Source organism: Sinocyclocheilus anshuiensis, unplaced genomic scaffold (assembly GCF_001515605.1).
Source record: "Sinocyclocheilus anshuiensis isolate Anshui unplaced genomic scaffold, SAMN03320099.WGS_v1.1 scaffold2874, whole genome shotgun sequence".
Classification (NCBI taxonomy): Eukaryota; Metazoa; Chordata; class Actinopteri; order Cypriniformes; family Cyprinidae; genus Sinocyclocheilus; species Sinocyclocheilus anshuiensis.
Genome location: NW_015546292.1, coordinates 74980 through 94018, shown reverse-complemented (window position 1 = coordinate 94018; position 19039 = coordinate 74980). Strand labels below are relative to the sequence as shown.

The following is a 19039-nucleotide window of genomic DNA, read 5'->3' as shown; positions in this document are numbered from 1 at the left end:
TCTCTCTCTCTCTCTCTCTCCCTCCCTCCCTCTCTCTCTCTCTCTCTCTCTCTCTATACATATACACGACTGGTCAAAAGTTTGGGATCAGAATGATTTTTAATGTTTTTTTTAAAGGAGTTTCTTATGCTCATCAAAGCTGCATTTATTTGATCAAAAATACAGGAAAAAAATTTAATATTGTGAAATATTATTATAATGTAAAATTACGTTTGTCTATTTTAATATACATTAAAATCTAATATATTCCTGTGATGCAAAGCTGAATTTTCAGCATCATTACTCCAGTCTTCAGTGTCACATGATCCTTCAGAAATCATTCTAATATGCTGATTTATTATCAGTGCTGGAAACTGTTCTGCTGCTTAATATTTTTTTGGAACCTGTGATACTTTTTTTCAGGATTCTTTGATGAATAAAAAGTTAAAAAGAAGAGCGTTTATTAAAAATAGAAATATTTTCTAACAATATGCACTACAGTTCAAAAGTTTGGGGTCAGTACATTTTTATTCTTCTTTTTTTTTTTTTAAAGAAATTAAAACTTTTATTCAGCAAAGATGTGTTAAATTGATAAGAAGTGATAGCAAAGATTTATATTGTTAGAAAAAGATTTATATTTTGAATAAATGCTGTTCTTTTTAACTTTTTATTCATCAAAGAATCCTGAAAAAAGTATCGTAGTTTCCAAAAAAATATTTGGCAGCACAACTGTTGCCAACATTGATCATTCTAATAATAAATCAGCATATGAAAATGATTTCTGAAGGATCATGTGACATTTTATACTGGAGTAATGGCTGATGGAAATTCAGCTTTGCATCACAGAAATAAATTATATTTTAAAGTATATTAAAATAGAAACCATTATTTTATATTGTAATAACATTTTGCAAGATTACTGTTTTTTTTGTATTTTTGATCAAATAAATGCAGCCTTGATGAGCATAAAAGACTTCTTTAAAAAACATTACAAGTCTTACTGATCCCAAACTTTTGAACGGTAGTGTGTATATATATATATATATAATTATAACATAATTAATTTTATTACAGATAAATCAAATAACATTTTCCAGAATGTAGATTATTGGTTTAGGTTGAAATAGCAAATGAAATGCTTTAAAGATAATCTCAGTTGCCATGATCACATAAAACTTCAAAAAAAAAACTCATTTGTCTTCCACGCTGACCTTTTAATATTTATCCTTTCTGTGAAAAACACCATGTGTGCCAAACACATCTGCACGATCAGTTAATATCTTTGTGTGTGTATAGGTAACTACTGCACCATGTGCTTCAAGTGTTATGAAGATAATGACTATGATAGCCAGATGATGCAGTGCTCCACATGTAACCACTGGGTCCATGCTAAATGTGAAGGCCTCACAGGTGAGTGACAGAATGTGATGGTCAGATGGATTTTATTTATTTATTTATTTATTTTTAAATATTTTATTTTATCATCTTTTTATCTTATTTTATCTATCAAATACAATAGTACATTTTAAAGGGGTCATATGATGCTTTTTTAAAGATCATTATTTTGTGTATTTGGTGTAATAGAATATGTTGACATGCTTTAACGTTCAAATCACACATTATTTTTCAAATACTGTACATTATTGTAGGTCCTCTATGCCCCGCCTCTCTCAAACGCTTCGTTTTCTACAAAGTCCCTCCTTCCGACAAGCGCGGTCTGCTCTGATTGGCCAGCTGACCCAGTGCATTGTGATTGGCCGAACACCGCAAGCACTCGTCGGAAATGTAACGCCCCTTACCATAATCGCGAGCTTCAGCTTTCAAAATAAATGTAAAGACAGAGCCCGAAAGGGGAACAGAGTCACGTGACAGACACAGTGATGAAGCTGGTATGTGTTTGCAGTACACAAGCTACGGTTAAGACAGCTGACTCCACTGTGATGTGACCCTCTCTCTCTCTCTCTCGCTCGCTCGTGCGCTCTCTCTCTCTCTCGCTCGCGCGCTCTCTCTCTCTCGCTCTCTCTCTCTCGCTCGCTCGCGCGTGCTCTCTCGCTCTCTCTCTCTCGCGATTACCGAATTACCTCCTCTCCTAGGTTCACGAAACGGTCGTCCATAAAATGCATTGCTGTTCTGTTGTAAGTCATCTTAAAGATTCCTAAATGCATCTACTTTCGGAAGGCCAAATAAAGTGCTTTTGCTTTCGCCTAGAAACACACAGCGTCTCTCTGACATGGCTGCTTCAACACTAACTGCGGTTACTGAAACCACGCCTTCTTTCTTTGCGTGAACATTTGGGCGGCATTATGCAAATATTTCCACATAGTGAGGTAGATATGTGGGGCGTGTTAGAACGAGCCGTTTTAGGGGGTTGTGGCAGAGTCTTAACTTTGATAAAGAATATCTCTTTGGTTTTGAGACTTCAGTCTTTGCAACTTTGCAACTTATCTATGCACAATCAGCTTGTAACACTCCAAAGAGAAAGGAAAACTTGAAATTGCATCATATGACCCCTTTAACATGCCATTTACATTTATCATGCTCTCTTTTCGGCTTTCATTTCAATGACACTTTTAAACAAAGTAAATGTTTAATAGTCATTTATTGTGCATTATAAGACAATTAAATGCTTTTTTCTTGTTTTTGTATGTGGCTGTAATATGAAAGCATTCCTTTGAATCCACAGAGAAAGCATACATTTAAAAAAAAATTTTTTTCCTTCCACTGTTTTAGTCTTTATTAAACTACTCTGTTCACTGGGTTAACATTTTGCAAGCCTCACATTGCATTTCCCAATACTTAAAATACACTGGAAATTAATCACCGATTGCACATTTTTTCATGCCAAACGTAAGAGAGATTCATGATGCATGATCGCCCCAACCCAGGATGTCATGTTGTTTGTTTATTTAAGCATTCTCCTTATGAAGTTTCTGAAAAAATGTCTGTCATGGATGACTCTTCGATATAACTCAGAAATAATTGAGAAATAATGTGAATTTTCTAACCGTTACAGGCTGAATCAGCAGTAGGAAGTCTACGGCTTGCATTTGACTCCCTAAATTTGTTTTCTCACAGATGACTTGTATGAAATCTTGTCGAGTCTGCCTGAGAGTGTGGTGTACTCCTGTCAGCCGTGCTTACAAGAGCAGCCTGATGGAGAGGACGTTAATGGAGCAAGTTGGAGGGAACTGCTCGACCACGAGCTGAAGACCGGTTTAGAGAGGGTGCTGTCTTGCCTGCTGAGTTCCAGCCTCACTAAGCACCTGGTCACCTGCAAGAAGGTGGGCATCCAATCTCTCCTAAACCAAGTATGCTGTTCTTTTGAAGTCGCAGCAGCCCATTGCTTGTTCAAAAAGCAGTTAGGATGCTGTAGTTTCACATAAACATGTTCTAGATTGTCGTCGTCAAGAGTCTGTGCTGTGAACTTCACATACTTTTAAAAATCCAGTGTTTACTTGATTCCGATAAACCATCATTGTCTCATTTGTAAGCACTGTGGTTTTCTTGTTCCATGAGGGGGTTTGGCGTCACGACACACATCTCCCTGACATCCTGTATAATTCAACCAATCAGATGACGACTTCGAAACTCCTCATGTTTCCCATTTTGTGGGCCTTATGCATTCAGCCACTGTTCTGTGGGCATGACATCTAAGGCTGAGAGTAGGGTTGTAATGACTAGATAAGGAATGGTAAAAATTATCTTAGAGAGCACATTCACTATGAGTAAGTTCCAGCTTAATCAGTACTTTGGAACTGAGGATAAAAAGTCACACCTTAATTTGGGGACCAATTCTCACTATCAACTAACTATTAATTATGGCTTAAACTCCTTATTTGCTGCTTATTAATAGTCAGTAAGGTAGTTGTTAAGTTTAGGTATGGGGTAAGATTTAGAGACCTAAATATGGTCCTGCAGAATAAGGCATTAATATGCGCTTTATACATTTTAATAAACAGCCAAAATGCTAGTAATATGCCTGCTAATAAGCAACTTGTTAATAGTGAGAATTGCTCCTTAAAAATAAAGTGTTACTGAGAAAAAAAAAAAAAAAAGGATTATGGGAATTATGACGTTTCGTTAGCCATATTCGGACAGTAATTGTTTCTCATGTGGACGTCTGTGAAATAAATTTACATGGCACCTCTGTGATAAAACCCGTTGATTATTGACAGTGGAGAAGAGTTCTGTGATCCTACGGAACCCGGGAATGCACTGCTCACGGGGCCAGTCACATGATTGTCTGCTGTAAATAAAATGTCATATGTTTGGAATAATAAGAATAAATTGATATTTACAATATCCTGTTTAAAAATAGGAAAATAGAAACGTTTTGAGAAATCTCACAAAATGATGGCTGTCATTTAAAAAATGTGGAGATTAGCAGAAATAAGTTAATGCAACCTCTTATTTACATAGAGTAAACATAAAGCTGCTTGGTTTATATTTTTATGTATATAACTGTATATAATACATATTTTAAAATCGTTTTGCATACATGTGGCTGCCATAATAATGACCCATTTCAAATGTTTACGTGCTTTTCTTCTATTTCTTCTTTTTGCTCTTAACATCTCCCACTCACTGTGGTGGTAGTTCTAAAATATTGTTCTTGGAAATACTTTCCTGCATTTCAGTAATAAATATGCATGCAAATAACAGCGAAGTGCTACAGTTAACATATGGTGTTTAGCAGTGGATTTAAACAGTGCATTTTCTTCTTGTAAACTCAGAGATGTGGTTTCGGACAGCAAATAAATGACCACACAACCTTGGGGGAAAAAGACCGACATTCTGGATTCGGTCGGCAATAAAATCAGCTGTCTCCTGTAAATGTTGAAAATAGCTTACGTCCCACGAGAAACATTTAGCATCCGAATCTGGCTTTTGACTTTAAAACCTCTTTTAAACCTAGTATGCTGTACTTTTAAAATTGCAGCAGTCCGTTTCTGTTGATTGTTTAAAAAGCAGTTAGAATGATTTAGTTTCACATAAACATTTTAAAAATAAATTTTTAGAATGTTCATTGTGGCAAGCATGAGCCTTTACTGGGTCAGAATTTCCATGAAAAGTCCATGAAATTTCCTTATTCCATGAAAAAAGCCATTGGAATTTATAGTCTGAAAAGTTAAAGAAAAGTCATGATTCACAATAGTCCTAGTTCTTTTCAACCCTTATCCAGTCTGGGAAAAGTCTTGGAAAATCGTTAGTCAGAATGTGCAGAATCTCTGCAGTTTGTGCTCTTGTACTTTATCATTCCAGTCCTGTCTTACAAAGCCCAATCAAGAGGAAATGTCAGTAAATATATATATTTTTTTTGTTTAAATGTTTAAACATTCATGTTCAAGATTGTCTTTTACAGGATACATATAAAAAGGAACACTGCTTAGTTACAGATTTCTGGTATTTTGTCTTGTTTCGTAGTGCACTACAGTGGGTTCCCTGAACACTGTGGATGAAAATTTGCCTGTCTGTGACTTCAGTGCTATTGGAAAGAAGTTTGATGAAGGCCTGTACACATCCTTGGTCAGTGTCTGTACACAGACTCCGTGTCTGTGCTTGTCTTAGATCTGAGATCAACATAAGGGAAAAGTCTTTAGCATTGTACCTCAAAGTTTGTCTTCTGAGTCGCAAAGAAATTGAGTTATCCTCGAATGGGATTGTACAGTTGAGAATGACCATAGTAATTGGTCCACATTCTATAGTTCAATTTGGCTGTGCAGTTTCACCATGCTTTTAGAGTGTTTGGCATCCCATAAAGCTAATAAACTAGTGCGTTATGCGTGACTATAAGTAATTACTGTTAGAAGTTATTTGTTAAGTGGTTTTGAGATGCCATTTCTGAACTAAATAAAGCAACTAAATAAATGCAGATTCTCTTGCACATTAATCACTAGCATCTCTCTCTCGACACACATCTTAGCTATTCAATCTCAAACTTAATCCTTGATTTAATGTAAAAATTTTTAAACTCTTGTTTCGGTAACAGAAAAACAAAATAGCAATGTTGATTTAGTTTGTGGCTTTGTCAAGCAGAAATCCTTTCATGAGGATGTGGTGAAAGTAATTCGCAATTACTTGGAAGATGAGGAATTTTTACCGGAGGACCAAAGACCCACTGCCCTTTCCCGCTCGTATTACCTGAAGGTCAGATTCTAATGTATTTTATATATTTAATTAATTACCAAAGTTATATTTTTACCCAACCAGTCAGAGTACCTTAGGTCATTCTGTGAAAACCATACTAATGATGCATTGCTTAAAAATACAAGTCTGGAATTTTATTGTTAGTCAGGATATGACTGCAACTTCAGTTGCTATTTGACACTACAGCTGTTCAAACTACTGACTGTCTTGAAAGCAAAAATACTTTTTTACATTGTAGTTTAATTTTGCATGATTCATATATATTTTTTTTTTTTACTTTTGGCAGTCCAATCACATGAGACAAAACAAAGTAGTATGTTAGCATGCATTTCCAAATATAGTCCTAGAAATGCTCTTAGGATATTTGTTTTTGTGGTTAAAATCTGCTTTTCAATCCTTTTTAGCTCTTAGAGGAAGTTTATGCATGGTTTAACAGTCAGGACCCTAAAATATGGGATCCACGCTCCAAACATCTGCCAGCGTAAGCACCATCAAGTTCTTTCCATTTGAAATAAACATTCATATATGAGCGGAAACGTTGTATCTTTTGGCAATGACACGTGCCTCCATTCCTGCAGCGGTATGCTTTCACATGCTGTGATGCCACCAAATTATGAACATGTTTATGCTCAATGGCGTGAGAGAGATGGATGTCATAAGGCTTTAGACGGCGCCCCACAGATGACTGGAAGAAACATGGACGTTAAATTGAGAGAAGAAGAGGATGTGTCCACACCTTTAGCTTATAACCTTAAAGGATACTTTATGGACACAAGGGCGTTACAAATGAATCTGAAAGGTAAATAAACACGCAAGTATAGAATGACATTAGTAACCATTCATGATTGTGAACATATGGAAAGCAGTGCAAATTATCCTAACTTTGGATTTTGATGTTATCTCCCAGGGAAGAAGCGTCGGCCTGCTAAATCCGACCTGGACACAGGTTTGGACGACGAGAGACAGTGCGCTCTGTGCCAAAAATACGGTGATGCAAAGGCCAGTGTAAGTACTTTTAAGACATAATTTAAGACTGTAAACTCACCACAGTATTCTACCTTTATTATAGCTTTTTACTACTAGGCCTTAACATGGATTTTAGGAATGGTGCCATGGTAATACCGTGGTTTTTTTTATGACACATGCAATGTAAATATTACGGTATTCTTTGCAGTACCATGTAAACACTATGGTATATTAATATAGTAATCATTATAGCTATCATTATGGCATTACCATCTGATAATATCACTATACCAGTACTTTGCAGTACTTTTCCTAAGGGTGCTTACAAAGTTATAATTATCAGATGCATTGTCATAAAATTACAGCATACAACTCTGAAATTACAATCCTTTGTATTACACATTTCTCTTCCCAGGATGCAGGGAGGTTGCTCTATCTAGGGCAGAATGAATGGGCTCATGTAAATTGCACCATGTGGTCTGCAGAGGTGTTTGAGGAGGACAATGGCTCACTTCTGCATGTTCACAGTGCTGTTGCACGAGGTCGTCTGATGGTATGTCATTAATCTCATGTAATTCTGGTTCAGCTGAGCCATTGGTGACACTTTGTACTGCCTTGAGTTAATAACTTTAACAAACATAATGCTTTATAGACTGTTAATGTATAATGCAATAGTTTGAAATTTCATAATTTAGTATTTAAATTGAACGGTTTGCTTCAGTTAACAGTTAAACTCAATATAATGTTTGGCTTTGCTAATGTTCTGACTTTCCTTCCGTAGCGCTGTGAACGGTGTAACGGAACTGGGGCAACAGTAGGTTGCTGCCTTACTTCGTGCCAGAGCAACTACCACTTCATGTGCGCCCGCTTTCGCAACTGTGTCTTCCAGAATGATAAAAGAGTTTTCTGTCACAAGCATCGTGACCTTATAAGTGGAAAAGTGAGCTTTCAGTTTAATAGCATTTAATTTAGTCATAGCTGCAATTTTTTTTTTTGTTTATTATATTTACTAAAAATTCAGTTAAATAGAAACTTAATGTTGGCTTTTACATGGCTGGTCTGAGAGAACACCTTTTTTCTTCTGTAATTTACCAGATCATCACTGGTCAAGGGTTTGAAGTACTTCGGAGAGTTTATGTGGATTTTGAAGGGATTAGTTTTCGCAGAAAGTTTTTGACTGGATTGGAGCCGGAGTCAATCAATTTAATGATAGGTTGGTCTTTTTATTGTTGAAGGATATATAAATAACACAATGTAATGTGTATAAATATGAATGTAACGTACTGTTATATAAAAATGATTGTACAATTCCTGCACAATGTTTTAAACAATAATTTTCACCTGTTAGGTTCTTTGCTAGTAAAAAAGCTTGGAAAGCTGAGTGAATTATCTGCCTGTCATGGAAAACTTTTCCCCGTGGGTTATGAGTAAGTACATTTAATTTTTTTAGGAGTTTGCTCCTGACATAATGGACATGCTACTTTTGTAACACTTCTAGTATTGACACTTGCTTGCACATCAATACAGTTTTTATTTCTTTTGCTCTTTAGATGCTCTCGCTGGTATTGGAGTACTGTAAACCCCTTACGTCGATGCAAATACACATTTCGTGTTAGGGAGGTTCAGCCAACTGTTCAGGAAAAACCAGTGGAAGAGTCGCCCGATCAGGGAAAAAATTGCACAATTGCCCATAGCCCATGGCCCCAGTCAGGTGAATAATATTACTAATTGCAAAGTGATAGCTTGTACTTATGGCATTTTTTTAATATTCAAATTCCAATTTATATGTTCATTAGAATCTGAAGCCCCGGGAGTGGATTTGTCTTCAACTAATCCTTCCACTGAAACAAATTCCACCTCGGTATCTGTCTTTGCCAAACCGGACCTTGGTGCTCGTCCCAAAATCCCTTTATACCCCCAGAACAGAAGACCTGCTGGAGGACTATCCAGACCACTGCCTTCTCCAGGTAGTTAATATCAATTCAATGAAGATGCATGTATGGCCTTCACAAAGATCATAAGAAGCCTTTTGATGATTGATTGTTTGTTTGTTTTACCCAGGAGCTGCCCCATCCAAACCTCACCACATTCTGACTATTAGTGATTTGGATGACACTCGAAGGCCACGACGGCATAGCCCACACACCCAGAATAGTGGTACCCGCAGTCACATGACCTCCCCTACTCTTGGATCCCCTGCAGCCCCAATTGCATCTAGAGCAGGTGGTTCCCACCACCCTAAAACCTCCCAGCCTACCTCCCCAGTTTTCCCCCTTGGTGCTACTGAAAACCTGCTGACCTCTTCATCAGCTCGTCCTGTCGGTCGAAGTGCTTCCTCAGTCCGGGGTTCTGGGATATTGACACCCCATTCTACCTCAGGACTATTTTCACAGTCCACAAGGCAAGGTGGCATTGGCAGCACCCCTTGCACCAACCGATCCCTCACCTCTCCCACCCACCTCTCCACAAGACCAAGGCCTTTTGATTTTAATCAGATAGACTCTGTTGAACTTCCACATAATTTTATAGCATCACCACGGGAGCATCCAGCAGGAAATGGTGCCTTGCCATTAGGAGACACTTTGGGTACACAAAAAGGTAATCATCTAGGCAGTGACAGGGATTTCCCTTACACATCCTTCCACTTAGAAGCGGACCTGACTGTGGCACCTGAGCTGAGAACTGAGCTTGAAATTGAAGAAACCGAGCTGAATGAAGGTGTAGCTATGAACTGCAGTGCGCAAATTGTAGTTGAAGGTGAAGACAACCAGGAAGACTTCTGGGAACCAGATGAAGAGAACTCCACAATGTCTACCCAGAGATTGTCTTGTACTGTTGATCCTTGTAGGGAAGACTGGGGTAATAGTTCTTCTGATGAGGACATGGAAAACTACATCAACTTCACTCGCACGGTGGTTACTTGCAAGGCTCAAAGGGATGCCTCTCAGACATCTACATCTCCATCTCCATCTTTAAGGCAGATTTCACAACTTGATGGTGTGGATGATGGGACAGAGAGTGATACAAGTGTGGCTAAAAATGATAACCAGGGTGTGAAATTGTCAAATCAAGGCCAAAAGCCACACAAACCGCTCAACGCTGTGCCTCATGAACAGACCGCTAGCAATAGGCTATGTTTGGCATTTCCAAGTCCTGTTTCTGATATTTCTTCAATTCGGTTGGAACCCGTGTCCAACTCGGAGGCTGTTGCTTATCAAGATTCTTTTGGTGTAACTCAAACATTGCAATCAAACCCTATGGTGGTTGTACACACACAAGACACACTGACTAATTTTGTTGACCTAAAGCCTTCAAACCCTGCATTTTCTACATATGGTAATGATTACCAAGCCCCTCATTTAATAATAGAACCAGAGACACCCTTAATTCTTGAGAGATGTGATCCTCTTTCACCAAATGCACATTTTACAGAGTTGGTCCCAGTCCAGGATTCCCTGAGTGACCCACCTGACTCTAAAGAATGGTATTTGGATCCTAGTAGTGGCCACTTTGTGTCATCTATGGCTGACTCTAGAGTTTACCAAAACAACCACTTGCAAGATGATTCTCCTGACCTAATGGAAGTTAATGGAATTCAGAATCTACAGCAACAAAATCCTGTTCCTTTCACGGTGTTATCCAAATCTGCATCATCTTCTGAACTTTTATCTTCTGATTCCTCTGCACATGTTTCTTTTGCAACATTCCCAAATCAGACACCTTCTGCAAATGTTTCCTTGTTCCCTGTCCAAACTCCTGAGGGTAAGACGGTCTTGCCACCCATGGAGAGTTTCAGAACCAAATTACACCCAACTGCTGAACCAAGGCATCCTGTCCCTTCAGTTCCTGGAGGGGCAATGCCATGTGTTCCCACAAATTTGCCACAGAAACCAGAGTCTATGCTGACTGTACCATCAGCCACTGGGGTACCCCTTGGGACTTATGGGCCAGTTTCAGGTACAGTGTCTGTCCCGTTGCATCCCACTTACCTGCAGCCTATCGGCTCTACAACAGTTGGCATAGTCTCCACCTCCTCCTCTGTAACTTCTCAACCATCAGCTCAGTGCCAAGCAATGCCTTCTGCTATTCAGCCAGCCTCTGCTCCAGGTGTCATCAATGGGTACAACACCACACCTATGCAAAGAGAAACAGCTCTAGGACGAACAATTTCCATCAATTTTTCAACCCCCAGATCAACAATTGAACCCCAACAACAGTTGGTTACCCAAGCATTACCAGGTCATGCTATTCTTACCGTAAAGGAGGTTGGTGGACCCAATGTGGATCCTACACCACATGTTTTACTTGTTAATCGTCTTGGTCAGATTTTTGTCAAAAACCCTGAAAGCGACACCTTCCAGCTGCCGACACCAAATTCCCCTTCATATAACTGTGTTACTCAAATCGCCAGCCTCTTGCAAAGCAATGCCTTATCGGCAACACTTGCAGCAGCTGGGAACTTGACCCCAGTTGCAGGTGCCACCATTCCAACCCAAGTCCCCCAAATTGTGACCCCATTGGTACAGACCTCCAACACCATTACACAGCTGCTTACCACTAGTACTAATGGAGCAGCTTCAATACCAGCAGATGTTAAAAAGCCACATAGGAATGCCAAAGATTCTGGAGATAGATTGAAAAAACCAAGGAATAAGAAGGAGTGTTCCACACCTAGAAGGACGAAGTCTGCTAGCACACATGGCCCTTCTAGCAAACAATCTACGAGTCAAATAGCAACCTCCTCAGATATATCTAATCAAGCAGATTGTGCCCAAGCTATCATCAACCAAGCTATGGCTGGATATTATGATCCCAACAAGACTGTTTCCCTAATTCCCTCATCACCTCGTAACAGTACCATTATTGGGCGAACTCAGACAACAAGTTCAGTAGTTTTACCAGAAGGACTCCTTGTCGAACCAGAGATGAAGGCTTCCCCACCAGCGACACCAGAAGCAGCACCTCGACCAAAACAGGTTCGAATGAAAAGAGTGTCCTCTTTATCTGACCGTTTTGCCACCAAGAAATCAAAATCTGACTTTTTAGACCTGGACCGCCCTAGTGGATTGGAAGAACCACGCAAGTCAAACTCCGTATCAGCCAGGTAAATGGAACCAGTAGGAATTTACTCAAATTTACGAATGTTTTCTGTGCTTTCAAACTCTGCATGGAATATTAATTTCTCTTTTCCTCTTTCTGTTGCAGGTATGGAGTTCGCATTAAAACCCCAACCGTCAAGGGAATTCTAGACTGTGACAAGCTGAATGAAGAGCGAAGTAGTGACTCTGAGAGTGCAAGGTGAGTCTTTATGTGGAAAAGGCGGAATTCCAGGGTGATTTCAATAAAGACATTTAAGTATCAGTATTATTTATGCCTTTTCAACAGTTTTGAAGTTAAGAAATAATACACAAATGTCACCTTCTTCCTCAAGAATATGAGGTTACTGGCAGCATTGTGAGTCCTGCACTGCTAAAGTATTTGTAATATAGTATTACAGTTTTGAAAAATTGTTTTGTTAAACAATCTAATTTTAGCACCTACCTGTATTTTTTTTTTGCTCATCAAACTGTAAATCCAGTGCATACATGCAGTGCATCATGCCAAATGTCTGTTATTATAATATTTTATATATTTCAAAGAAAGAATACTGAAAACTTTCATATTAAATAAGAAATACCACAGTATTTTTTATGTGGGCAGTTTGTTCCACCTTTTCCAATTAAGTATATCATTAGAATGAGTAGGGACGTTATACTGTAGTAATGGAAAGAACTGTGGTTGAAACTGACACTGTACGTGGCTTATCATTTATTTTATTTTAGGCCTGGACCTTGGGATCGTCTTTCGTTGCCTCGTGGTGGAGACAGCAACAAGCCAGCAACCTGGGATCCTGCTAACCGTAATGCACTGTCTGACTGGAACAAATACTCAGGTATTATTTTTTATTATTTTGCTCACTTTAAGGTGTTTCAATGGATTAAACAATGAGACTATTTTCTTTTAGGGATGCTGTCCTGTTCAGATGATGAGATGCCTCTCTTGGATGGTGAAGAGCATAGTCCTCCCAGCCGATAGATATATATTTACAATTAACTTCTGAAGCCAATTTTTGTAGTGTCTTTTCAATGCTTAATTTGTCTGTTGCAATAACATAACACTACTACTTAATAATAATAATAATAATAATATTGTTGCTGTTGTTGTTTTTGTTATTTTAATTTAAGGGCATTTCCCAGCCAATTAATATGTGATTATTTGCTGTTCATTTGATTAATTATCTTGTCTGCCACAATAATAATAATAATATTTTAACTTTTAGAAGATGACAGATTATTGACTTAAAAAGCCACTTTTTTAAATGTCCATTAAGTACTTAAGTTGTCCGCCTAATGTCATATTATTACTACTAAATAATAATAAATTAATATTATTATTGTACATGATGACAAACAATTTGACTTCTAAAAACACCTTGTAATTGTAATACTACTAATACCACCACCAATAATAATAATTATTATTTTTATTATTAAAGAGCCTTTTCTAGCAAACTGATGTGTGATTGTTTGCTGTTCATATGATTAATTTGTGGCCTTATTGTGTAATTAATTCAGTTGTGTTTTATAATTGATTGACAGTCCTAGTTCACAATCTAGAACCAGTTACTGGAACTTTGTGCCCTTAAATAAGGAAATTAATAGCAGGTCGCTGTTAGGGGAATGTCCCTGTATCATTAACTTCTATAGAAAGAGGCTAAATGACTAATACCGAGCAACAAGAATGTAGGTGTTTTAAAGTGAAGAAAATGTTTTGCGCTGTGCTTCTTGGTTACCTTGCAGACATGGGGTGGGGGTTCGGATGTGTTCTTGTATAGGAGAGCAAGAAGAGATGTTATCTAGGAGCACAAGTTTTGTGATGCAGGTTTGCATGCCTAAAAATGTCTTTCCTGAGTATAGTTCACACCTACTCTTTTATCTGTTTCGCAGGAAGTCTACCTTTGATATGTTCAACTTCCTGGCGTCACAGCATAGACAGCTTCCTGACACCGACCTGTATGATGAGGAGGAGGATGAGGTTCTTCTAAAATCCACCAGGTCAAATAAGACTGTATTACAACACTATGTGCATAAAGTCGCAGTTGAAAAGCCATTCCATTGCTGATTTGTTTTTAATTGTATTTTTATAAATAATAGTTTTTAAAAATATTTTAATAGGATTTATTATGAGAGATACTCAAGGTAATATTTTTGCTGAAAAAAAAAAGACTGAAAAGTTGACACTCAAGTTTGTTTTGTTTGTTGCCATGACAGTGTTCCCTTCATATTCCCTTCCCCTTTTTAATCTTTTACTGTTCATATTTCCTCTTTCTTGGTTATTTCCCTCAGTGTTGCTCTTTTTTTTAATGATTAGTCAACTGTGGTTTGGTTCACATGACGAATAAATTCAATTGCACTTTGTAGGCGTGCAACAAGTTTGGAGCTTCCGATGGCAATGCGCTTTAGACATCTAGAGAAGACATCCAAGGAAGCGGTTGGTGTCTACAGGTAGGTTGACTGTTTTTAAACGTTAAATGAGGAACTGAGTCAGTTTCAGTTCTGTCCCTAGCTCCCAGATTTGAGCAACATCAGTAGAAAAGATGGGCATGTCTTTATATTTGGCAGAAGTCAAAATTCCATTATGAGGCTATATAAGATGAGATGAAGTCACCAGTCGCATGAAGGAAATGTTCACCTATAGTTTCCAAGTGATCGCCCAAAAATGAACCTGTGAAAACCCCCTGGTGACATGGCGATCTATAAAGATGCTAATCTTTAGATCTGCTTAAAATATTTGTCTTTCTTTTTAGCCCTACCATGTCTTAGATGCAGCCAGCGAAAATATAATCTTTGGAATCCATGCTGCAATCCTTTTCCAGTTTCTTTTCATCTGCTCTCTTGGTTCTCTTAAGAAATTATTTTCATTCAAAACAGGTCACGTTCATTCCTGTAACTTATTCTTGCTGTAGGTCTGCGATTCATGGAAGAGGTCTGTTCTGCAAGCGAAACATCGAGGCAGGAGAGATGGTCATTGAGTATTCAGGCATCGTCATTCGTTCTGTTCTTACAGACAAGCGAGAGAAGTATTATGATGGCAAGGTAAGTAGAAATGTGCTTTTTTTTTTTTTTTGAGCATATTTGTGTATTTGTGATCGCTAATTACCACCAGGTTTAACAACAGAAATGCATTTTGGGTTGTCATGGCCCTTTGTTTTTACCCATTTTCTTTGTTATATAAAAAAATTAAATCAAAAAGAACTCATATTTTGCCTATAAAAATGTTATTTTTATTACCAGAATGCAAAAAAACCCCACTTCTTACTGTAATGTAAAAATATATATTAAATATTTTTTATCACACACGCAGGTTTTGTTTTTTTTGTTTTTTTGTTTTTTCAAAAAAAGTCTTTATTTAAACAGGTTTAGAAAAGTCTTTAATTCTTTAGTTTAAAACAACTGTTTTCTATTTCAATATATTTTAAAATCTATTTTATTCCTGTGATGCAAAGCTGTATTTTTAGCAGCCATTACTCCAGTCTTCAGTGTCACATGATCCTTCAGAAATCATTCTAATATGCTGATTAGCTGCTACGTTTATTATTGTTATCTATGTTGAAAACAGTTGTGCTGCTTAATATTATAGGCCTTTTTCACGGTCCGCGTTCAAAAACCGGAAGCTTCGAGTAGTTGTGTAAAATAACTTCCGCTGTAGCCTGCATGAATGGCAATGCCCATAGCACGGGGTTGTTGTGATTTATTAATGAACAATCCATCATAGACGTTTCATCAAAACATGTTAACCACAGTTTTCAAACATTAATCGGGTATGACGAATTTATTTAAAATTGTATTTATTTTAATTTTATTAATATTTTAATAATATTTAATTTATTTTTACATAATTTTCTGTACTATATTTGGGTTAGAGTTTGAATATCACTCTTATACCACCTCTTTCCTCTGCTCTTCCTACCAGGGCATTGGTTGCTATATGTTCCGCATCGACGACTTTGACGTGGTAGACGCCACGATGCACGGTAACGCGGCGCGGTTCATCAACCACTCCTGTGAGCCAAACTGCTACTCTCGAGTCATCAACGTGGAGGGTCAGAAGCACATAGTCATTTTCGCTTTGCGGAAAATCTACCGTGGAGAGGAGCTGACCTATGACTACAAGTTCCCCATAGAAGATGCCAGCAACAAGCTCGGCTGCAACTGTGGTGCTAAGCGCTGTCGGCGCTTCTTAAACTGAAGAGCAGTGCTGGAGAAGTCGATGGAGTTTGACGGGTAAAAACGGTGGACCGAGGCTTGACGTGTAAAGGGGGTCCATGCCGAAGGTTTCAAAGCTTAACAGTCACCACTTTAATGTCAAAGTCGTTCAACAGGCATATACAAGCGCCACCAACTGTTGTGGAGCCATTCACGCCCTTCAACCAGGATTCCTCCCGATCAGTTGACATTCAGTCCAGTAGAGCAGATGAGATGGGAGCATGAGTGATGATGTCTGGTAACACGGCCAAGGCCTTTTCAAGAACATTTCCCACCATGCTGCATCATCTTTGCTTTATTAAAAGTTTTATCGGAATATTAGTGGGTTTTGAAATGAGTCTTGGTTTCGGTCATAGCATTTTTTTTTTTAAACCTGGCACGAATAACTCTAGGCAGAGTCCTTGTATATTTTGCAACAAAATTGTGACTACTCTTAAATTATTTCCGCAGGCTTTTTTATGCTTTCCAAAAGCTGGAACACGCTGCCAAGAGTTTGGGCGTTCTGTTGCAATGAATAACCTTTAAGTTCCAAACAACCTCCCTCTTTCTCCACCCTTGAGCTGACCTCAAATTGCTGGATTCTTACGATCTAAACAAAATCACCTCTGTGCTTGAGAAGCATTTTACTGTGCGGACCACATAGTGTGTGAAAGCTTAGCGGCAGTGAAGATACTGTAAAAACATGCATATTACTAATGAAATGATGTGAACGTATTCAGATCTGTATCTTGTCAATCTTATTTTAGATCACACTTTCGTGTTTAGCTTAGAAAGACTCCCACTTCTCAGGACAACACTGTAAACCCCTCAGAACGACCCATGGATCCACTCCTTGCAAATGGCAGTCAGTAAGAGACGCAGTCAGTGCGTTTTACACTTGTCTGTGACCGCTTTCTTTCGCTTGAAAACTCTTTTAATCTACTCAAAGGCTTTATTTTTAATAATTTATTTTCGTTGTATTTTTACAGGCAGGTCTGACTTTTCATTCTGTTTTTGTGGGCTTGTTCTGTGGTGTAACTGTATAAGCGTTTTTTTAAACTTGATGGCCTCCTCCATGGTGCTAAGCCCAACATGAATCCTAAAGAGGATCAAATCCATACTTCCTCTGTTTCATGTCATGTCAGAGATCCGATGCGAGCTGGAGTTGATGCACCCCGTTACTAAAATAGCAAAGCCAACCATACACGCTTTCCAACAATGAGCCCATAAATGTCAAAGATGTGTTGAAATTCGGAGTACTCATAAGTGGCAACGCTTTAGCATGTTTGTGCTTTTTATACCTCTTGAGAGACTTGTTTCGAAACAAAATCATGCCTGAGTGGATATTTGTGTTTCTTTTCGTCATGTAGTAGAAGACACTACTTAAGCTAATCGTGACTAAACGCATCCTCATTGCGTCAAGGTGTGATGACGTTGTGGATTGTTCCTGCAATAAATCATTTTTTGCCACAATTGCACATACAATTGGAGCTCTACATTTATCTAGGGAGTTAGAAACTGCTTAAAGTGTCCTAGAGACGTAGGAGCGTGAAGGCGATGTATACTGGTGACTTACAAAATCTATATATATATATATATTTATAGAAGAGTTATTGAAACAGTTTTTCAGTAGACGGTGGCACTCGGCACCTTAATTTTCCTTGAAAGATTTGGGAGTTGGTTCTCTTCTTCATGCAGGAGAAAAATCAACAAGCTGATGCCATCGTTCGGACTGTAAGGGCGTTCTGTTTATTCCTGTTTAACTTTATGGGAGTTTTTACCCAAAGGTCTGTGCTTTTTGTATGTGACCACAGTCTTATCAGAGTTTTCTTCAGGGTTTTTTTTTTTTTTCTTCCCCATTTTCTTTAACTTGAACATTGAGGATGAGTTCTTGCAACGTGGCCTTTTTACGAGGTGATGTTTTGAGCCAGCTGTTTGTTTTAAATGTTTTAGTTGTCTGATTTTATTTGACGTTCTCAAAGGAGAAGTTTCCTCCCACTAAATCACGTTGTCGTCTCCTGCTTTTTCCATATTCTGTGTGTTTGTGTGGAGGGGGAATCTCCATCAAGATCCTGAAATTTAGCATCTCTCAGATTTTAATCAAACCACCCCAGACTTGCAAGGATTCTACCTCAAGCTGTTCAGACAACATCAAGTAATACTAATGCAAAACTAGATTTGCTTGGTCTGTTCTGTCATGCAGAGTTGGCTTGTGTGCAATGAAGGATGCAAAGCACTAGTCAGGACCTCCTGTGATAATGCATCTCCCAGAGCTTCTTGGGAAAAGAAAATCTGTGTTCCTTTGTAGGTTATTTTAAAAAAACAACAACAACGTTGTGTTGAAAAAGACTTAAAATGGAAAAAAAAACGTGTCTTTGCTACCTTGTACAAACGACCCCTAAGTTTGTAAATAGTTGTATACATATTTCTAAACCCGTTTAATTTTTCTATGCACTTTTTTTTATTTATAATGTTTTTGCTTAATAAAGATGTACAATGTTTGAACAAAGTTCAAGATTTATTGTGGTATTTGTGCTGAACGTACAAAAGAATCAATTGTGCGCCGCTAGTAACTAATGATATATTGCTTTCAGAAAGGGTTTGTTGCCAAATCCGGTTTAGAAATTGAAAACATGTAATATTGGTTTGCCAACAATTATATT

General features: G+C 38.1%; 1 protein-coding gene across 1 annotated transcript in view; it reads left to right on the top strand.

The window, feature by feature from the left end:
• The window catches only part of LOC107701550 (histone-lysine N-methyltransferase 2B-like), a 40195-nt gene extending 21310 nt beyond the window's left edge, over positions 1–18885 (top strand). Inside the window, exons 16-36 of the mRNA XM_016503589.1 lie at positions 1276–1389; positions 3055–3260; positions 5404–5505; positions 6016–6126; positions 6531–6607; positions 6705–6925; positions 7034–7131; positions 7508–7645; positions 7874–8032; positions 8188–8305; positions 8441–8519; positions 8643–8803; positions 8889–9059; positions 9154–12196; positions 12298–12390; positions 12915–13024; positions 13097–13163; positions 14079–14186; positions 14553–14636; positions 15098–15227; positions 16105–18885. Coding sequence (XP_016359075.1) covers positions 1276–1389; positions 3055–3260; positions 5404–5505; positions 6016–6126; positions 6531–6607; positions 6705–6925; positions 7034–7131; positions 7508–7645; positions 7874–8032; positions 8188–8305; positions 8441–8519; positions 8643–8803; positions 8889–9059; positions 9154–12196; positions 12298–12390; positions 12915–13024; positions 13097–13163; positions 14079–14186; positions 14553–14636; positions 15098–15227; positions 16105–16380 — 5666 coding nt within the window. The 3' untranslated portion in view covers positions 16381–18885. The remainder of the gene's footprint in view (positions 1–1275; positions 1390–3054; positions 3261–5403; positions 5506–6015; positions 6127–6530; positions 6608–6704; positions 6926–7033; positions 7132–7507; positions 7646–7873; positions 8033–8187; positions 8306–8440; positions 8520–8642; positions 8804–8888; positions 9060–9153; positions 12197–12297; positions 12391–12914; positions 13025–13096; positions 13164–14078; positions 14187–14552; positions 14637–15097; positions 15228–16104) is intronic.
• The last annotated feature ends 154 nt before the right edge of the window (positions 18886–19039 follow it).